General features: G+C 40.3%; 3 protein-coding genes across 4 annotated transcripts in view; 2 read left to right on the top strand and 1 right to left on the bottom strand.

The window, feature by feature from the left end:
• Positions 1-333: 333 nt before the first annotated feature.
• Positions 334-4,419, bottom strand: SNU13 (small nuclear ribonucleoprotein 13). Of its 2 annotated transcripts, none has more exons than XM_020787913.3 (3): positions 3,468-4,419; positions 2,168-2,288; positions 334-1,094 (listed from the first exon to the last, which is right to left on the bottom strand). In XM_020787913.3, the coding sequence occupies exons 1-3, from the start codon at positions 3,468-3,470 to the stop codon at positions 832-834; spliced, it is 387 nt and encodes a 128-aa protein (XP_020643572.1). In that variant the 5' UTR covers positions 3,471-4,419; the 3' UTR covers positions 334-831. The 2 variants fall into 2 exon arrangements, with proteins under 2 accessions (XP_020643572.1, XP_020643571.3); XM_020787912.3 differs by having other exon boundaries at positions 3,843-3,998.
• LOC140707684 (meiosis inhibitor protein 1-like) lies at positions 4,384-12,835 on the top strand. Its single transcript, XM_073002272.2, has 5 exons — positions 4,384-4,652; positions 6,369-6,492; positions 8,325-8,375; positions 10,315-10,388; positions 11,760-12,835. The coding sequence occupies exons 1-5, from the start codon at positions 4,515-4,517 to the stop codon at positions 11,880-11,882; spliced, it is 510 nt and encodes a 169-aa protein (XP_072858373.2). The 5' UTR covers positions 4,384-4,514; the 3' UTR covers positions 11,883-12,835.
• Positions 12,393-20,437, top strand: part of MEI1 (meiotic double-stranded break formation protein 1) — a 49,855-nt gene continuing 41,810 nt past the window's right edge. The window contains exon 1 of the mRNA XM_020787839.3: positions 12,393-13,909. Coding sequence (XP_020643498.3) covers positions 13,714-13,909 — 196 coding nt within the window. The 5' untranslated portion in view covers positions 12,393-13,713. The remainder of the gene's footprint in view (positions 13,910-20,437) is intronic.

Raw genomic sequence — 20,437 nt, 5'->3', positions numbered from 1 at the left:
TGGGCTTACTGTAACTGACTTCCTATGCTAAAGTCATAGAAAAGACCCATTTGAATCAATGGAAGTTGAGTTGACTCACCAAAGCCTATTGATTTAATGGGGCCTACTCTAGTGCAATTTACTACACATCCAGTTTTTGGGAGGTAGCAGCATCCAAGAGTTAAAATATTACACCATGGGCAACACTATTCTTTTGTCTTCACAAAAGAATTTCTCCATGCCCCTAGAAGCTGAGCTAAGCATTTTTGCCCTGTGTAAACATGGATTAGTAATTAAAAAAAACAACCCAGAAAGTGCAATTAAAGAACAAATAATTTCTTGTAACTCAGGAAATATATAACCAACTGTAATTTATTTTCTTAAAAAGTTAAAGCCAGTTCATTTAGGGCTTTTATCTGCCATTTATTTCTACCAGTGTCTTTAGAATCAAGCATGTGAGCCTGGTTTGTTGTATGTGCACTACTATGGAGACAAGGAATACAACAGACTAAAGTAGCTTCGGGGGGCATTATATTGGCAAGAACATGTGCTTTGCATTTACTGGATTGCTATGTTCACCCCCGAAGCCATTTGCAAATGAAACTTGTTCATTGCTAACAAACATAGATCAATTATATCCCACTGGATAAATACTGTTCCTCCTTGGAAAGAAGAATGTAGAAGTAATGACAGCATTCTCTCATTAGAACAAGCATAACTGAGAAAGACAGAAAGGATTGATCTAGTTGACAACAAAACAAAAGCAGTAGACTACAATTACGAAAATAAAAAAGATAAACTAAACTTTAATTTTCTGAGTTGCTTTTGTTTAACATTAGCGGTCTAACAGATTTACACCAGTAGTCTCTCAATGGCTTGCTGAACAGATTGAATCTGAGGCTTCAGCTGGGAGCCTTCTTTGATGGTAATGGAGCAAGCTACAATAGGCCGAGAAACTCCACACGCCCGGCCAAGGGCCTGCTTGGAGCGCACAAATACATAGGGAACGTTCTTGTCTTCACAAAGAAGTGGAAGGTGAAGGATGATCTCCAGAGGCTCAGCATCAGCAGCCATCACAATGAATTCAGCAATTCCTCTGTTCAATGTTTTAGTAGCTGTAAAAAAGGAAATAAAGACAATTACTAGAAATACCATTTCCTTAAACTACAAGGAAACACTCAGTAAAATTAAACGAACTGCAAGTTTCTTTCTCAGACTGGAAGAGCTAATGAAGGAATCATATACATATATCTTGGAAAATGACTGCATCTGCAGAAACAAAACTGAAGTTTTAATTGTCAAGATGGAAAGGCATGCCTATAGTTCAAAGAACTATTTTAGCTCATCCCAAAGCTTATATGTGCCCAATGAAATAAAAGATCTGTACAGTTCATCAGTGAAAAGTTAAGTAAAACATCTCTTACATGTTGTATTTGGATCAGCAGCCTTAAGTACATCTAAATCTAAAATTATTACTACACCCTTACTTCTCAAAGGATATAAGATGTGGCATAATAGCTAAAGTGCTGAAGACCTGGGTTCAAATCTCTGCTCAGCCATGGAAACTCACTTTTGAACTGGAAAAACCACTTTTCAAATAACTCACCTGGAAAGCCCTATGACAGTCATCCAAAGTCAGTTGTGATTTGACAGCACACAACACACACATCTAGAAGGCTGCCATTATTTTATGCAAGGAACCTCAGAAGCTGCAGTGGCAACCAGAACAAATACAGAGATTAAATGCTGCGTCAAAAATAACAAATTGACCTGTGTTTAGATGTCTATTTAATCAGTGATTTTTATATCTGATCCTAAACTCATGGGGGAAGGTGTTACAGAGTTTGTGGGAAAGCCAATGGAAATGCTCTTTTGAGCATTTTTGGTGGCTAAGATTTGTGTTACTGGCCCAGAAAGACAGAAATCCAACTCTTCTCATTGAAAGAGTTGATCCACCTCCAACTAGAAGATTAGTCAGATTATTTCAGTTCTGCAAATTTGGAGAAATGAGCTTAATGTGTCTGAACTGACCGGCAGATTATCTCATCGCTAAGGTCAGGAAAGCTGTAAAGATAGGCATATTGTATGATAAAGCAAAGTACAGAAGATTATATCCATAAGTAACAATGAAAACCTAGTATACTACATGCAAACCAAAATTTCTGGTACAAGTACTACCAGCTCTCACCTTCATTGGCCCCTTTTCGTAACTGTTTATAGTTACACGCCTGCTGTACAAGATCTAGAAGAGTCTTGGTAAGCTGAGCATCGGCAAGTGGATAAGCCTTGGGATTTACTTCTGCCTCAGTCTAAAGACAAGTAGAAACAACAGTTTAAGGAACAGGAACCATAAGCTTCAACCATCAAGTCTACTTGAAAGCCAGATGACCTGAAAAACAAGCACATACTCGTGGGCAGGATGCCTCCTGCTGAATGGTTTAAACTCCCCCAATGGAAATGCTCTTTTCAGCATTTTTGGTGGCTCAAAAATGTAGGCGTGCCTGCACCCTCAGTGTCCTTTACAAGGACTTTTAATAATCACTTTTAGTACTTCTAAGCCAAGTACATTCCGCAAGAACACACACACAAACATCTATTCTGAGTTACAAGTTTGAACAGGAGCACAATTTACAGTTTCACCTGCTGTACATTCAAAGCAAGCCTCCTTCCCCCTTAGTAAATTGAGCTAAATTTCCTCTTTAAATCTAGATTCACTTCCATGATATAAAGAATAAATCTGAGTAAGGAACTAAAACCTAGTAACTTTCACACGACATTCCAGCAGCCTCAGCTTTTATCTCGGTATGGATGCCAAACTCCTCTTGCAACAACTGGGCAAATGGGAGAAAGGTCCCAACTGCTTCCCATGAAACTTGCCCTAAAGGAATGCAATAGCATTCCTTTAGCATTTGCAGTTTTAAGTATCAAATTAAGAGAAAGCCCCCTCTCCCCAAAATGCTGGAACACAACGGTTGAATTACCCACTCAGCCACAGAACTGACCGGCTGACGCGAAGTCAGGTACAAACTCTGCCACCTCATAGGGCTATTGTGAGGCTGAAAGTAAGAAAACCTAATTTCGAACTTCTTGCGAAAAAGGGTCTGAAAATCAAAACTGAAGTAAACAGAAGAAGCGTGTTCGGTGGGAGCACGTGGGTGTTAAGCTTTACTACTAAGCTCACTCTTAGCCGCCTGAGAAACGTTGCAAATAAGATCACAGTTACAGTTACCAAGACAGGAAGCTGCCCAGAACCCCGTTAGAGGTTTTTTTTTTAACTCGGCACGTGCCAGGACCCCCCGCTTGCTCTGAACTTGTGCAGAGAGCAAGGCGGCGAGCTTTCCCCTCGCCCTCTCCACGAGGGAGCCAAGCGCGCCCACAGCAAAAGCAGGGAAAGAGCTTTCCTCGAGTCAAAGACAAAGCAGACAGAATCGGGATGGAAGGCACTCTCTCCTCACACCCGCACACGGGTTAGACTCGATTCTACTCACCATTTTAGATGAATCCTCTCGGCCCGAAAGCTTCACGGAGGAAAAAAAGCGAAAACCACCGCAGAACGCAAGAAAAAAAATGTGCTACTGGAAGTGACGTCAGACAGGAAATGATACCTTGGGCCTACACTTTCGACGCTTCTGAATTGCGCCCTCTAGCCGTGGCGGACTGAAAAGCCGGATTCATTTCAGGAGTCAAGCGGGACTTGAGGCGCGAGAAGTGTTGTACAGTACGAGGCCACTACGCCCATGGAACTACGTTGGGAATAAACTTAACGAAGAAAGTTGTTTGGCTCTTAAATTATTCTGGGCAAAATATTCGGGATATCGGGGAGTTGTAATATACCCTGCAGGTTTTCAAAGTTCTGCAAATACCTGATCCGGTGCATGCAGCGTCTGAATGCCATTCCGCCGCTGCTCTCCCTCCCGAAGATGCATTCCTTTCTTCCACGCCCAGAGCAATAGTTGCACACTCGGCAACGGACTACTCCCTGCTACAGAGCCCGTTTCCATTGCCCAGCCTAGTGGGTCCAACCCACCCTTAGGTGGGTCCAGTGAGGCGTTGCTCGTTTGTACACCGCCCAGAGCATGTGAATTCACTAACTGGACGCTATGTAAAATAAATAAATACTCCTCAGGCTTTCATAATTTGGTGCACCAGCTGATTATAATTAATGCCGTCATGGAAATGAATGCCGCCTATCTTTTTTTTTTAATTATAATTTCGTTCGTCTTTAACCGTTGCGGCACAAACAGAAGTGTTGTAAGGTAGTTCTCCCTTGCAAGCATATCGGCTTCCCAGGAATTGCTCCTCTGACTTCCTTGCAGTCCTTAAAGCCACAGGAAACCTGCCAGAAACATCGGGCGGAGCATCTCCACTCCCTACTTAGGACACTCCTTTCCACCTGCTACTCTCTCCCGGTACCTCTCCAAGGCTCGGCCACGTTCTTTCAATGCGCCTGCGCAAAACCGCACCGCCAAATTTGATGCCGTTCTCCTCGGCTGCTGTCCCGCCTCACCCTCTGAGGGAGACCAAGCGGGGGGGTGATGATGGAGGCGGCTTCGGAGCTCCTGGTTTGCGAGCGCCTCCACCATCTTCACGACTCCCGCTGGCTTCTGGAGTGCCTGCCTTCGCCGCTTTGCTTGGCGTGTGCCATTGAGACGTTGAAAGACGGCGGGGTCTCGGTGTGTGTCTCTGCCGCCTTGCTCACTGAAGCGTCCTTCTGGAAGCATCCCCCTCCCCCTTTCCCTCACTTCGCCTCCTCTCTCTCTCTCTCTTCCCGCTCCCTTCCTCGGGTTGCTGCTTCCCACAGCTCGCTTTCCGATCCGTGGTCCTACCCAGGAGGCGTCAAAGAGCAGAGGATTGGGCTAATGGCTAGGCCTGTGTTCAAGCGGGGGTTCCTTGCCCTGTGGGGGAATAAGGTAGCAATAAAACGACTGTGGAAGCTCTGGCTCGTCTTTACATCTTGCAAGGAAGCAGCAAGAAATAAATATGGAAGGGAAAGTACAGTAGTGTTTGAATTTTGACTGTCCTGCTTTGCTTGCCCGGTGATACAGTACATATTTCTGTTTCAGTCTCAAGTCCTTCCTATCAGAGTAGTAAAAAAGTAAAGGTTCCCCTTGGCAATCGGTCCAGTCGTGTCTGACTCTAGGGAGCGGAGCTCATCCCTTTTTCCAAGCCGCAGAGGCAGTATTTGTCCATAGACAGTTTCCGTGGTCATGTGGCCAGCACAACTAGACACGGAACGCCGTTTGTTATCTTCCTACTGTGGTGGTACTTATTTATCTACTCACATTTACATGCTTTTGAACTGCTAGGTTGGCAGGAGCTGGGACAAGCGATGGGAGCTCACTCCGTCGTGTGGATTCGAACTGCTGATCTTTCGACCTTTCAGTCCAGAGGCATAGTAGTGACCTATATTTTGCTGTGCTGATCTGTCTGTAGATTAATATGTTAAAGTTATTCCAACAATAATGATGATGATCCAGTCCAAGTACACAGGGCTTTGTGAAGGTTGAGAGAACACATCCCATTTTTGGGATATTTACTATCTGGAAAAGTGCACAAGGGAGCTAACAGGAAAAGGAACCAAAGAGAAGTTGGGAAGAATACGGAAGCTGCAGTTGCAGCTGCAGCTGCTTGGCCTTGGTTGTAGCAGGATGATAAAGACTAAAGGTGCCAAAGCTGTCATGGTTTTGCAGAAGCTGCAGTGGCTTTTTAATTTTATTCGCTAACCCATTTGTGAAATGAAGTCTGTTTCTCCATATCCAATTTTAAATGTGCCTATAATATAGGATAGCCTGAAAAAATCACATTGCTTAATTGAAAATTAAACATTTGGTTGCTAGCATGAAAAACTGGCAGAGAATTGCAAAATATATGTTTGAAATTTCCATCCCAGTTTTGGCGAAGGAACTGAAGTAAGAGTGGTAGTCTCATTACTTATAGAATACTGTACAGTTTTGTGTATCAGAAGCCGCAAGGCAGAAGATGGCATGAGTGATAGAGATTGACAAACAAAGGTAACATGTAGGGATTCATTAGGGTATTAAAGTAGAAAGTATCAGTGGAGCAAGACCATGTGTTATTTTCTTGGAAGAAGTTAAGAATGGCCTCAGCAACCACAAACATGGTAAATTAGGACTAATGATAGGATTTAGTCCTGAAATTGATAGACAAATAAATATATATATATCATTTTGAAATAAAATTATTCTCTTAATGTATTGTATGCCATATTGAGCAGATCAAAAGGTAGAATATAAATGTTTCACTTTAAAAAAATTAAAAATCAAAAATCAAATAGAGATAAATCACAAAAATGAATTTGCATGGGGATTTGATCTTCATGTATTTTTCTTGATAAATAACTCCTGGAATTTATCTTTTTTAACCTGTAGCATGTACGTAAGAAGCATGTACTCTCTTGCCTTCGAGATATTTTGACTCGGCATGCAACATTAGTCATCCCACTGCTTGTGCAAGATGAAAGAGTCTGTGCTCATTTCATAGCAACCTTGTTTGGTAAGTGAAAACCATCCAAATTTTATCAATTTAACAGATCTAGAGTATTCTGCTGCATAAATGTATCATTCTTTTCTGTTCACTCTTTTTAATGTAGTATAATGAGCGTATTTATGGACTATAAGCCAAACCAGATCTCCTGGTAATGTCTGATTGTGCTGCATGTTCCTAGTTCCCCTCTTCCAAATAACAGTGTTGGGGGCAAGAGAGCCAACAAGATAGTGTTAACTATTTTTCCTAGACTGCAGTCTCCATGGAAATCTTGACCAGAAAGCTTTGGAGTAGGATGGTATTTCAATGAGCTGGTGTTTTGGGGAGGGGAAATATCTCCATGTTCCAAACCAAGTAGGGCATTTGGCTATTGTTATTTAGAAAGAAAAGACCCTAGGTCCTTTAAAGGTAAGTATAAATTTACCATCTAGCTTCATACTAACTCAGTACTGGTTCAGATTCATTTCAGCCATAGACTTGTTAGGAAGGTTTCAGAAGCTACTATCCCTTGTCCATCACATCCTTCCACTTATAGTCTAGGAATAATAAATGAATATTAGATTACTCTGAGGATATTGTAAATATTATTTAGACAGGTGAAATGCTTTAAATATTTGAACTGACACTGCTGGTGTTGTATGTGTATTTATTACTCACTGATAGCACCCAGTTTCTGTGTTTTATTCTGGGATTTTGCTTTTGTTATGGAGGATATTGTGTTTTCAAACACCAAAAGAAATATTTGGCCCTGGAAAAAATGTGATACTTCCACCAGATGGTGCTTTTATTTTTAGTCATATCCAAAGATGATGGATTGATGGTTTGAGTATGTGGCTTGGAGGAAAAGAGCATGTAAGTAAGGGAAAGAAGGGGTGGGGGTAGCCCAGCTTGGTGTTTGTTACTTTTAATGGGAATTGGTTGTTGTATTTAACTGTGTATTCTTTTGAACATGTTCTTTATGTTATGCTTGAGCAAAAACTGTTTCTAAGAAACTATATATTTTCTTAATAAAAAATTAATCATAAAAATCTTCAAGGATTGTCTCTCTGACTCAGCAGGGTTTGGCTAAATCCAGAGGAGTGGTAATGGTCATTGACTAGCTACCAGAGAAGTCCTAATTAACTGAGCTGTTGTGAGTTCTAAGGAACTACAAAGCCCATGTGTCAGTGCTTGCAAAGTACTGAGTAAAAGTAAAGTATTATTTTAAGGTCAGGCTTATTCTAGGCACAAAGTCTCCGCATTGCTGGAGGTTGAGGACTTGCCCCACCGTAAAGGTGGTAGATTTGTGGCTGAGGGATTCCCTGACCAAAGGATCCTTGCTTCTTAGGGAGACTTGGTCCTGACACATACCATAGCAGCAGCTTAGTAGGATATGAAGAGTGTTCAACCCTTGATATTCTTGTCCAGCCTCCTGATCAAAATATAAGTTCATACCAGCTAGACTCTAGAGCAGTGATTCCCAACCTTGGGTTCCCAGATGTTCTTGGACTACAACTCCTAGAAGTCCTGTCTACCACAGTAGTGGTGAAGGCTTCTGGGAACTTTAGTTTAGAGCATTTGGGTACCCAAGTTTGGAAACCACTGAACTAGAGTTAGCAATTATCAAAAACTTTAAAAAAGGCGGAGAATGTGATAATGCTGGAATACTACTTACAACTTCTAGGTTTCCAAGACTCAGAGCACAATCCTGTATGTATTTATTGGAAAATTCAATCCCATTTTATTCAGTGGATCTTGTTCCTCATTGTGTTCAGGATTACAATCCCAGTATTGGTTACAGGAACATTATCATTAGTTTGTTCCAAAAGCATCTATCTGATATCTGTGTGTGTATGTTGCAGAGATCTTACAAACAGTGGAAAATAGCAGCTTTCAAGATTTACCTGTTGAAAGTAAGTAAAAAATGGGGAGCATTAATGATTATACAAGCAATTTTTGTTTTGTCTGGATATTAAATATTTCTCTTGTAGTACCTATTAGAGATGGGAATGAATTAAAAAACAAATCACCAAATCAATTCAAAAATTGCTTATTTGTTGATTTATATTTTTATGAATGAATGTCCCTGACAAATACAAACCAACAAATTTCCAGCCATTTTTTAATTCATTGAGCTATAAAATGGTTCCCCAGGCACCTAGAGACACCAGCACTATAGAGAGAGTCAGAAAATTCCCCTGACTCTCTCTACAATCTCTTGAAGATTGGGTTTCGGGTGTCTGGGTTATACATCCCAAAAAGGGCCTCCCAAGAAAGTTCAGCCCAGACACCTAGAGACACGAAAATCACAGAGAAGTTTACCCTGAGACTCCTCTACAACCCCTCCCACATTTGGTGAAGATTAGGTTTCCCAAACTAGCTGCTAAAGAGTCCATTCCTGGAGGTGGCCCACTTTGTAGGTATATAATTCAGATGTCTGGGCTGCTATAGTGAGGCAAATGGAAGTCCCTTTACCCATCTTTTCAAACAACTTTTCTAACAGTTAACATTGTGAAGGAGCTATGCAGATTGATCAAAAACTGAGCAAGGGTAATTCAGTCTGCAGGCTGTGCAAAAACAGGAAAAGTTGAAGGAACATGCTAGTTTCTTGGGTCAAAGCAATCTAAATATTTCATTTTTAGCAAACTTAAATATAAAAAATAGAATTATGGCTAAACCCCATCACTTTCCATTGAGCTGACATGTGAAATCTTCGGGATTTCTTATTAAGAAATTGATTTGCTAGCTTCAGAAGAGCCACCTGCAGTACTTATCTGCAGTACTTTAAAAAAGCCAAGCAATACTCAGCATGGTTTTCCATTAATATATATATATTAGTGGAACAGATGGAGTAAGGTTATTAGTCAATGACTGTAAGCAGAGATGGGTGTACAGTAATTGTATGCAAATATCCCTGTGCAGCTGCCCTTAACGAGAATCCGTTCACTCACATGTCCTGTGGTGGTGGCCTTGCTCATCCTTCCAATTGTGCCTGGAACGCTGCTCTCTTCCTGCTTGCCTGGCTGCTCCAGGCAGGGGGAGAGAGGACGGGTCTCCCTGCTCAGTTGCTGAATGGCCAGCTGATTGGGAAGGGAGTGGCGTTCTAAGAGTGATTGGAAGGATGAGTGGGGCCACCGCCGCAGCAGACGCATAAGTGGACGGTCTGGCCCTGGGGACTGGGCCCTTGATAAGTCCTGCTGCTCAGGGATATTAATATTCATATATAAATACAAATATCCCCATATCTAATTATAAGGCAAGGCAGCAAGTTGCAGTTGGTTCCGAGAAGCTGAACAAGTATTATACAAGTATCTGAACAGTTACTCTATGGGTTTTGAATTGCAGTTTTAAAATATCTCTTGTTAAATGAAATTTAGAGGGGTGACAAATCATCCAATTATTTCTAGGAGGAAAGCAATTTTGCACTGATCAAAAGGCTTAAAAGATCACTGTAGGAAGGTTTTGCTGACAGCAGAGCCTAATGGTTGTGCTTTTGATTTTACAAAGTAGAAATTTTCACTTTCTTGCTTGATTTCTCTTCTGTATTAATATGTCATAAATATGTCATATCCAGATTAATCTAATTTTGATAAAATTATGAGCAGTTATTATGTAGCATTTAAGTTAATTGGGAAGAACATTCATTTTGTTTGAAAAAGTAGCCACATCTGCTCTGTTGTGCCTTCTCCCATGTAAACAAATGTTCTGTAATTTGAGTATTGAAAAGATTATAGTAAGCTAGGAGGAGCAGTCAAAGGTTAACTGCAACAATGTTTGTTACCAACAATCATAACAAAATCTATCCAATCACATGATAAATATGTTGTGAATATCTTTTTTTCTTTTACTTAGTTTTGGTACTGCTGGTAGTAGAGCTGAAGGCTGATCGGTACCTGCACTATTTATTGGATAAATGTCAGAAAGAGGTTAGTAGGTTTCCACGCCCCCCATTCCTTTAAATGCAGTTTCGCTTGAAGGTGGAGAATGAAGAGGTAATATGGAATCAAGGAAGGAAGCTAGGAAAGTATTAGAATTGATCCTCCTTCTGAAACACTAAAGCATCAATGTTTATTCTGTTTTTTTAGATTTTCTGACAAAATGGCAGCCTACTGTGAAGCACAGGCAAATGAATTATAGATTAAAAGGTTGTACAGAAATGAATGACATTTATATAATTTGTCCTAGCTTCCCATGAAAATCTTATATGGAAAAGTATATTTATTTAAAATAATTTTATCTCACATTTCTCCTCAAAAAGAACCCTAGGTTGCTTACATTATTAAAAACACAATGTTTAAAAGCTAAAAACAGAAGATGTACATATATTAAAAAACAATTAAACAAGTATAATATAAAAAACACTAGTAAAGTCAATACAAAACACATTTTAAACACTGGAGCACAACAATCCATTTAAAAACCTCTCTCAGACCACCAGTTATTAAGGGAAAACCTGCCTGAAAAGAAAGGTCTTTGCCTGCTTGTGGAAGGACAAGAAAGATGGGGCCAGCCTTGCTTCCCATGGGAGAGAGTTCCAGAGCCTGGGAGCAGCAACAGAGAAGGCTCTCTCCTGTGTCCCCACCAAGCACATCTGTGAGGGTGGTGGGACCAACATGGTTTGACATGCTGCTGTTTCACAGATACATTCCCCATTGCAATTTCCATAGTCAGAGAGCTCAAGATGTTCTTCCGCAATTGTGGGCTAGTCTTGAACAAACTCTTTGCAGACATGGAAATTTTAATGGGAATGTGCCTGTGATGCAGCAGCACAATATACAATATACTTATGCATATGACTTTCTGTACATAGACCTAGTCAGAGTGCGCTTCCATTGACTTGTGTATGCTAACTGTAGTTGGACCAGTCTCCACCTAACTTATTTTCTCATTGGACTCATCTAAAGAACTTCTCTTGTCTTGTCCTAGTGGAATATTTTCCACTCCAAGGAAACCTCAGTCAGTAGAACCTAATCAGCACAAATCAATGCAAAACAGAAAAAAAAACTACTGATGTTTGGTGGCAAAAAAACCACCCAGAAAATAAGTTTTTTTTGGTCTCACTTTGTCATGGTTGACATCACTATAGCCTTGTACCACATATATAGTGGAAAAAGTATTGTTTACCTGGGTTAGCTTATCGGAGAACGAATACTACGGATGAGCTCTAACAGATTTTTTTTCAGTATGAGCTTTCATGGTTTACAATCCATTTCCTCAGACACAATGCAGAATCTACAGAACTGTTTGTAATTCTCATTTTAGGGTAAATGACTTGCTTTTTTCACTTCCATCCCTAGTTGTGCAAAGTAATTACCATAAGAGGGCATTTACCCATATTTAATCTTCTTGGAAAGTTGGCTGATGTCATCCCAATTTTCACAGATATATTGGTGACTGAACACAGTAAGTGTTACAAGTAAATTATAAGTATACATTGATGGTGCTAAAATTACTTGAAAGTAAGAGTTCTTCTTGATGTATCTCAAGATGTGTGTAGTGGAAAACAAGGTTAATGAAGCAAATATAAGCTCTGCCAGGCTCTTCACAAGTCTGACTGCCCTCTTTTCCTTTTTCAGTCAGTCTTGTAAATGTAACTGGGCAGAAATTAGAGTTTAGCTTTAAATAAGAAGTACTTTAAACATAGTATGCTTTCTGCATACAACCATGACGATTCATTCCATGAATTAAATGGAATGGAGTGGGGTGGAATGGAATAGAATAAATGGAATTCTTTCCATGAATTTAGATTTTTTGGTTTGTCTATATAATAAAGAATAGTAAGGCTTAAGTGATTTTTAACAAATGTGATGGATAGAGTAGTCCCATTTAAATCAATGGAACATTCAGAAGAGTTGACTCACCAAATCCTTATTGAGTCAATGGGCCTACTCTAGTGCAATTTATTGTGTTAAGCAACAAGATTTTGGGCATTATTTTAATTGGGCCAGCAGGTTTCCTAAAAAGACAGGTTTTTGAGTCCTTTAGAACTTTTCTTCAGGCCGAGTGTTATAAAACACATGATGGATGGGAAGTAGAAAAATGCAAATATCATCCTAGCCAGATATTAAAGCCATGTGACGTGTTCCAAAATTGAGACCATAGGCTTCAAGAGTCAGTTTGAGGTGTGCTAGCAGTTTGTATCTTGATATTAGGAATCAACTATTTATTTCCATCTCTGTAAAACAAGTTATAGGAACTCAGTGAACTCAGTGTTGTCTTTTAGCTGAAGCACAAGGCTTTTGTGCTGTCTTGAACTAGGTGCAATTAGTAACAGTGTTTTCAGGAACACAGATGTATATCAAGGCAAGAAGGCTCTAGGAACTAAGAATAAAGGTAGCATGTGATAAAAGTAAATAGGACCCGAGCCAAAAAACCCCAATTGTACTGAGGATAAAACCCGTTGGGTGTGGTTCTCTCTCAACCTAACCTACCCACAGATTTATTGAGAAGGTAAAATGTGGAGGAGAAAAACCATGTATGCTTTGTAAACTTTTTAGAGGAAATATTGGATATAAGTGTAACCAATAAATAATGTCTAATATTCTGTTGCATAGTTATGCCAATGTAAGGACAATGGTGTAACTCACAGTGACAAAATGCCATTAATTAATGAGTTATTATTTGGATTCTTGGTTGTGCCCCATACTACTCATGATTTGTTGGTTAGTGGGAATTTGCTGCTGTTAGTTACACATTGCATTTCTTCCAGCAGAAATATGCAACAGGATTTTCACCAGTAAATTATTTTGAAATAAATAGGCTATAGAAAAACGCTGTTTTTAAAAATATTGATAGATGACAAGCTATGTGCTTCTGAAGGACAGTTGCAAGAAATCAACAGAGAAAGATGCAGGAAGGCCTAACATATTTTTAAGATTAACTGTTTGGAAAAACTGTATGTTCTGAAAACATTTATTATGTACATCTCACACTATGTTGCCAAAGCAGCATGTTTGTTATTCCCTTAAAAACAAAGCAATTGGGGCACTTGGTGTGCAGATCTTATACACATGCAGGACAGCCTAATTACTTGTAGTAGCAATTGCTGAGTATGTAGAATGAATTTTTAAAAATATATTTGTGCTCTTGGCTCTGAGGAAAAATTGCATGTAGACTGAAATACTGTACCAGGTTTAGGTGACAGCCTAGCTTGAATGGTGTTCCTACAAGCGATTATGCACTTCATTTTTTTCAAAAGTGTACTGTTGTCTCTTTGTAATTGCCTTTTCTATTCTGTCTGCATGTAATGTGATGGAGCATCTGGCTACAAGTTTGATGTATCCCAATGAGAACATAAAGGCCGCTGTATGCTATCTTTATGGCAAGCTCTACTCTTTCCCAAGTTCTGGAGAGTGGCTATTTGTGCACTTCACAGAGAGGCTGTGTGGCCTCTTTCTGACTACTCTGAAGAGTGCACAGACCAAGGAGCTGCAAATTAACTGTATGGGTAAGATGTCCAGTCAGAGGGGAAGGGCTTTGGATATTTTCATGAATGTTTTAAGCACTGCAGAATAAAATGCTGTGAGTGGGTTCTCTGTCTTTAAAGGGCTTTTCTTTATTTGGAGACATAAGAGAGGATTCAGAAGTATTTAACGAAACATTTTTATTAATATGCTCACTTGTCATTTCTTTGTTACTAACATTTGAAACATGAACAGACAACGAGGGAGGAGAACTCTCCCAGAACCATAACAACGATTTATCTTCCTCTAACCCTTTTAGTAATAGGTTCTTGTTTTCTCTTCCTCTTCCGTGGGTAGTCTCAGAAAATTGTTGCGAACAGCGCACAGGGTCCCGCAACAAGGGTGGCGGGCCCAATCCCCCTCTCTCGATATTTCCTTCTCCACTTCTGGGGGAATGTGATGCACTATTCGAGCAGGACCACGCTTCTTCGGGAAGACCAATACGGTCCATTCTTCGGGGCTCAACCCAGGAATGATTGGTCTTGTCGCACTGGTCTTCCCCTCCTCACTTCCACCTTCAAACAAAGCTTGAGCAGATCTCTTCACTGGAACTGAGAAGGCTTGAACATCTTCGATGGTCTTTCCCGACTCTCTCTCTTTAAATACAGACACCTTCTCCGTCTCTTTAGAGATCTCTCCCTCTTCGGTAGTTAGGAAAACATCTATCTGCTCCCTTTCACGGCACACCTTGCTTCTCGCACCTTCCCTTTCCTCTCTCAACCGTTTCAACTGACTTTCTCTCACGCGCCTGTCATCCTCGCCCGCGCGCCTTTCCTCCTCTCGAGCTTTCTCTACTCTGCCCGCGCGACCTTCCTCTATCTCCTCTGCTTGTTCTTTTATTTCGGGCTTCACTGATATCTCTGACTCCACGATAACTATCTGAGGGGACGGCTCACTACTTGTTGTTTCCTTACTCTCCTCCTCACACGCCCCCTCCCTTGAGTGGGCCGTCCTCTCGGCTTCTATGTTCTCTTCCAACTCCTGTCGAGAAAAATAATCAGCGTTAATATGATTTTTTCCCTTTCTATACTGAACTTGGAAAGAGAAAGGTTGCAGCGACAAATACCACCGAGTTAATCTCGCGTTAGAATCTTTCATCTTATTTAACCATTGCAAAGGTGCATGGTCTGTCATCAAAATAAAAGGAGCACCCAATAAATAATACTTGAAAGATTGAATAGCCCATTTTACAGCCAAAGCTTCTTTTTCGATGGTGGCGTAACGTCTTTCCCTATCACTCAATTTCCTACTAATATACATAATCGGATATTCTTTTTGTTCATCTGTTTGAGAAAGAACGGCTCCAATCCCCCTATCAGAAGCATCGGTTTGTACAATAAATGTCTTTTGGAAATCAGGAGCATATCGATGAGGCAACTCACTTAAAATACTTTTCACTTTTTCAAAAGCAATTTGTTCTGATCTCCCCCACACTATCTTATTACACTTCTTTTTTTTCGTCAAATCAGTTAGAGGCGCTGTAATTTCTGAATAATTTGGTATAAACTGTCTATAGTAACCAGCCAGTCCAAGGAATTGTTGTACTTCCCTTTTATTCCTAGGAACCATCCATTTATTAATCTTATCTACCTTTTCAGGTACGGGCCTAATTTTCCCGTCTTCTATCAAAAATCCTAAATATTTTATTCCCCGGCGTGCTATTTTACATTTAGATGGACTGACACATAAATTAGCTTTCCTCAATTCAATTAATACTTTTTCCAAATGTCTGACATGTTCCTCAAAGGTCTTACTGTATATTAATATGTCGTCAATATAAGCAGCTGAAAACTCTTTTACAGGCTCTAATACCTTATCCATTACTCTTTGGAATGTAGCAGAGGCTCCATGTAATCCAAATGGCATTCGTGAAAATTGGTAAAGGCCTTTAGGGGTTACGAAAGCCGTCTTTTCTTTATCCTCATCTCTTAACGGAATTTGCCAGTAACCTTTCACTAAGTCCAAAGAACTGAGCACGGTGGCTCCTCCAATTCTTTCCAGTAAATCTTCTATTTTAGGCATAGGGTATGTATCAAATTTGGACACATCATTTATTTTCCTAAAATCAATGCATAACCTAATACTCCCATCTGACTTAGGCACCATAACCGGGTAACTTCTCCAAGGACTATAAGACATCTCTATTACTCCCATGGCTAACATTTCATCAACCTCCTTATTAATTTTTTCTTTAAGATGATATGGCCAATTCCGTGCACCCGACCTTACTATCTTCCCTGGTATGGTATTTATGCAATGCATCCCCACTTTAGTAAATCCCGGTTTATTACTAAATACGTCTTTAACTTTGGACTCCAATTTCCTAATTTCCAATTTTTTGTGTCTCATTTAAATTTTCCTCTAATATCAGTTCCTCTTCCGGTGATTTACACCCTAGTATGTCTGGTCCAAAATCTTCCTCATCAATGTCTCCTATAAAAATGTCTCTTTCCATCCATTCTTTTAATAGATTAACGTGGAAAATCCCTGATTTCTTCTTTTTATCTGGAGTAGCTATTTCATAGTTAGTTTCATTCAATCTTTTTATCACAGTATATGGTCCTTGCCACCTGGCGAATAATTTTGATTGTTCAGATGGAAGTAACAACAAAACTTTATCACCAGCTTCAAAATCCCTTTTCCTTACCTTCTTATCATACCTGAGTTTTTGACCTTTTTGAGTTTTCCTTAATTGTTCTTTCGCCTCCTTAGCAACGTGATTTAAATGTTCTCTCATTTCGATAATTTGTTTAATTTGTAATTGTGACTCATCTTTACCAAATTCCCAACCTTCTTTTATTAAATCTAAAATTCCCCTAGGGTTTCTTCCGTATAGCAACTCAAATGGGGAGAAACCCGTTGAAGCTTGGGGCACTTCCCTAATGGCAAACATTAATGGGGCAACAAGTAAGTGCCAATTCCTAGGTTTGTCTATAACTAATTTTCTTAACATTCCTTTTAATGTCTTATTAAATCTTTCCACGAGACCGTTAGATTGAGGGTGATATACTGTAGTTTTTAATGGTTTTACATCTAACAACTTCCACATCTCCTTAAAAGTTTGACTCATAAAGTTAGATCCTTGATCCGTGATTACTTCCTTAGGGAACCCTAACCTTGAAAAGATTTGCATTAATTCTTTAGCCAAAACTTTTGCAGAAGTGGTTCTTAAGGGAATTGCCTCAGGATATCTGGTTGCGTAATCCACTAGTACCAAAATATAATTATATCCAGCATTAGACTTGGTTAAAGGTCCTATTATGTCTAACCCAATCCGTTCAAAAGGTGTATCAACTAAAGGCATCGGTATTAAACCAGCTCCAGGTTCTGGTTTAGGTTGAGTCATTTGACATTGTCTACACGTCTTACAATATTTTTCTATATCTGCCCATACATTAGGCCACCAAAATCTTTGTAAAATTCTAGCACTCATTTTCTGAACAGCTAAGTGGCCAGCCATTGGTATGTCGTGAGCCAATTGTAAAATATTTACCCTCCATTTCTTGGGGACTACTAACTGTGGGATGCCTTCAATTGATATCCTATATAAAAGACCATCACGCATTTCAAAACCCACTTCACCATTTCTAACCATCCCTTCTTCCTTTGCTTTTTCCATAAACTTAACCAAAGTATCATCGTCTTGTTGCCACAGTCGAGTATTATGTCTAGACACATCTTCAAACATTTCATTTACATTTTGTTTCACACATTCCCCTTGCATAACTTCTGTGGAAGTCATCAACTCTTTCATTTCTAACCAATCTCTTCCTAAAATCATTTCTCTGACCAAACCAGGTACAATACCAATTACCATATCTCTTTTTACATTATTAATCTCAACAGTAGCAATAGCAGTCTTATAGGTTTTTACATCTCCATGTATACATCTAACTGTTAATTCCCCCTTTTCCACAATCCTCTTTAAGTCTTTTACCAAAGTTTTCCCACTCCCAGAGTCAATTAAGGCTTTCTTCGTTTCTCCGTTTACACACGCGATCACCTCCCATCCATTCTTTTGTTCCCCACTTCCCCAGTCACCTGACTCCAATCTTTAATCCATGAGCAATCTACTCCGGGGCAATTTTTCTTTTGATGGTCTAAAGATCCACATTGGAAGCAAGCCCCTCTGAACTCTCTGGGTTCTTTCCATTTTGGATAAGCTTCCATAATTTTTCTCGATCCTCCCGGCTTGCTGGTTTCGCCCTTCATGTCGCGCGCAGGCCGCTGTGAACCAGCCACGTTGCTTTCGGACGCCATCTTCTCTCTAACTCTCCCTTTCTCGCTGTAAGACCAGTGACTCTCGCGCGATCCTTCGTCGGCAATACAGAAGTCTTCGACCAATCGTATCGCGGCATCTAGGTCACATGGGTGATTTCTCTGAACCCAGGCTCTCATATTCGCGGGTAAAGTGGTTACTAGTTGTTCCAATACGATTGCATCAAGTATCTGTTCTTTGCTTCTTTCCTCAGGTCGGACCCATCTTATCAGGTTAGCTTTTAGCTTTTGTACTAAAGTACGCGGATGTAATCCATTTTTCCATTTTAAACTGCGGAATTTTTTCCGATAAGCTTCCTCTGTTAAATTGAGAGTTTGTAAGATCATGGATTTTACTTTGTTGTATTGCAGAGCTTCACTAGGGGGTAAAGTGTCGACCATTTCTTGTAAGTTTCCAGACAAACAAGGTGTTAAAATTAAAGTCCATTGCTCTTTGGGCCATCCAGCTGCAAGAGCTACTCTTTCGAATGTATTTAAATATGCTTCAGGATCATCATCCGTCGTCATTTTTTGCAATCGGATTGGAGCTGGTCCTGCTACCCATGCGTTTTTATTTGCAGTCTCCTCCCTCGGTTCTTTACGATCTGTATTTCTCGCTAGTTGAGATAGTATTATATTCTGCTGTTCTACTAATAAATTGATCATTCTTTCTTGTCTTGCAATTGTTTGTTTTACATCTCCCTCTTTCTTCGTTGGTGTCTCCGAAGCAGCCCCACGTTGGGCGCCAATGTGAGTGGGTTCTCTGTCTTTAAAGGGCTTTTCTTTATTTGGAGACATAAGAGAGGATTCAGAAGTATTTAACGAAACATTTTTATTAATATGCTCACTTGTCATTTCTTTGTTACTAACATTTGAAACATGAACAGACAACGAGGGAGGAGAACTCTCCCAGAACCATAACAACGATTTATCTTCCTCTAACCCTTTTAGTAATAGGTTCTTGTTTTCTCTTCCTCTTCCGTGGGTAGTCTCAGAAAATTGTTGCGAACAGCGCACAGGGTCCCGCAACAAGGGTGGCGGGCCCAATCCCCCTCTCTCGATATTTCCTTCTCCACTTCTGGGGGAATGTGATGCACTATTCGAGCAGGACCACGCTTCTTCGGGAAGACCAATACGGTCCATTCTTCGGGGCTCAACCCAGGAATGATTGGTCTTGTCGCACTGGTCTTCCCCTCCTCACTTCCACCTTCAAACAAAGCTTGAGCAGATCTCTTCACTGGAACTGAGAAGGCTTGAACATCTTCGATGGTCTTTCCCGACTCTCTCTCTTTAAATACAGACACCTTCTCCGTCTCTTTAGAGATCTCTCCCTCTTCGGTAGTTAGGAAAACATCTATCTGCTCCCTTTCACGGCACACCTTGCTTCTCGCACCTTCCCTTTCCTCTCTCAACCGTTTCAACTGACTTTCTCTCACGCGCCTGTCATCCTCGCCCGCGCGCCTTTCCTCCTCTCGAGCTTTCTCTACTCTGCCCGCGCGACCTTCCTCTATCTCCTCTGCTTGTTCTTTTATTTCGGGCTTCACTGATATCTCTGACTCCACGATAACTATCTGAGGGGACGGCTCACTACTTGTTGTTTCCTTACTCTCCTCCTCACAAATGCATTTGTGATTTGAGAGTACATTTTATTCTGTGTTGCTTTCTTGTGAATCTGGAATAGAAAGTGGAAGAAGCCAATCTAAAATCCAGTGGCTGGAATTCTATTACTTATGCCTGCTGACAAACGTCCCTTGGTGTAGGTTCCAGCAGCAAATTGCTGTGAGTTAAGAAATTGGTATAAGTGTTTGGTATTGCATGCCAGTTGCATGACTCGATGTGTGACAACAAATGTCTGCCATGACTTCTGCAGCAATTCATTGGTAAAATCTACATGACAGATTTAACACTGGTGTAATTGTTTAGTTGAATTCCAGCCAGTTGTATTAGAGGGCTTGGTCAGGTGGTACATTTGTTCCTCCTGCTTTGTGTCAGCTGGTGCCACTGAAGTGCAGAGTTTACTGGAAATTCTGTCCATGTTGTGCTCTTGAAACTCGGTGTCTCTTCACTTTCAAGAAAATCAGTTTATAAAAACCTATAAAAAGTTAGAATGGTCATTCAGAATGTTCTGTGCTGAATCTTTATAATTAATTAATCTCAAATTAGCACTAAAGTGAAAGCTGTTAATGGGAGCCCTGAGCAGTGGTTATTTCCTCTTCCACCAAGGGACGATTGTGATCCACTTCAGAAAACAGCAG

Source organism: Pogona vitticeps, chromosome 5 (genome assembly GCF_051106095.1).
Source record: "Pogona vitticeps strain Pit_001003342236 chromosome 5, PviZW2.1, whole genome shotgun sequence".
In the NCBI taxonomy this organism is placed as follows: Eukaryota; Metazoa; Chordata; class Lepidosauria; order Squamata; family Agamidae; genus Pogona; species Pogona vitticeps.
This window is presented reverse-complemented; position numbering and strand designations above follow the sequence as displayed.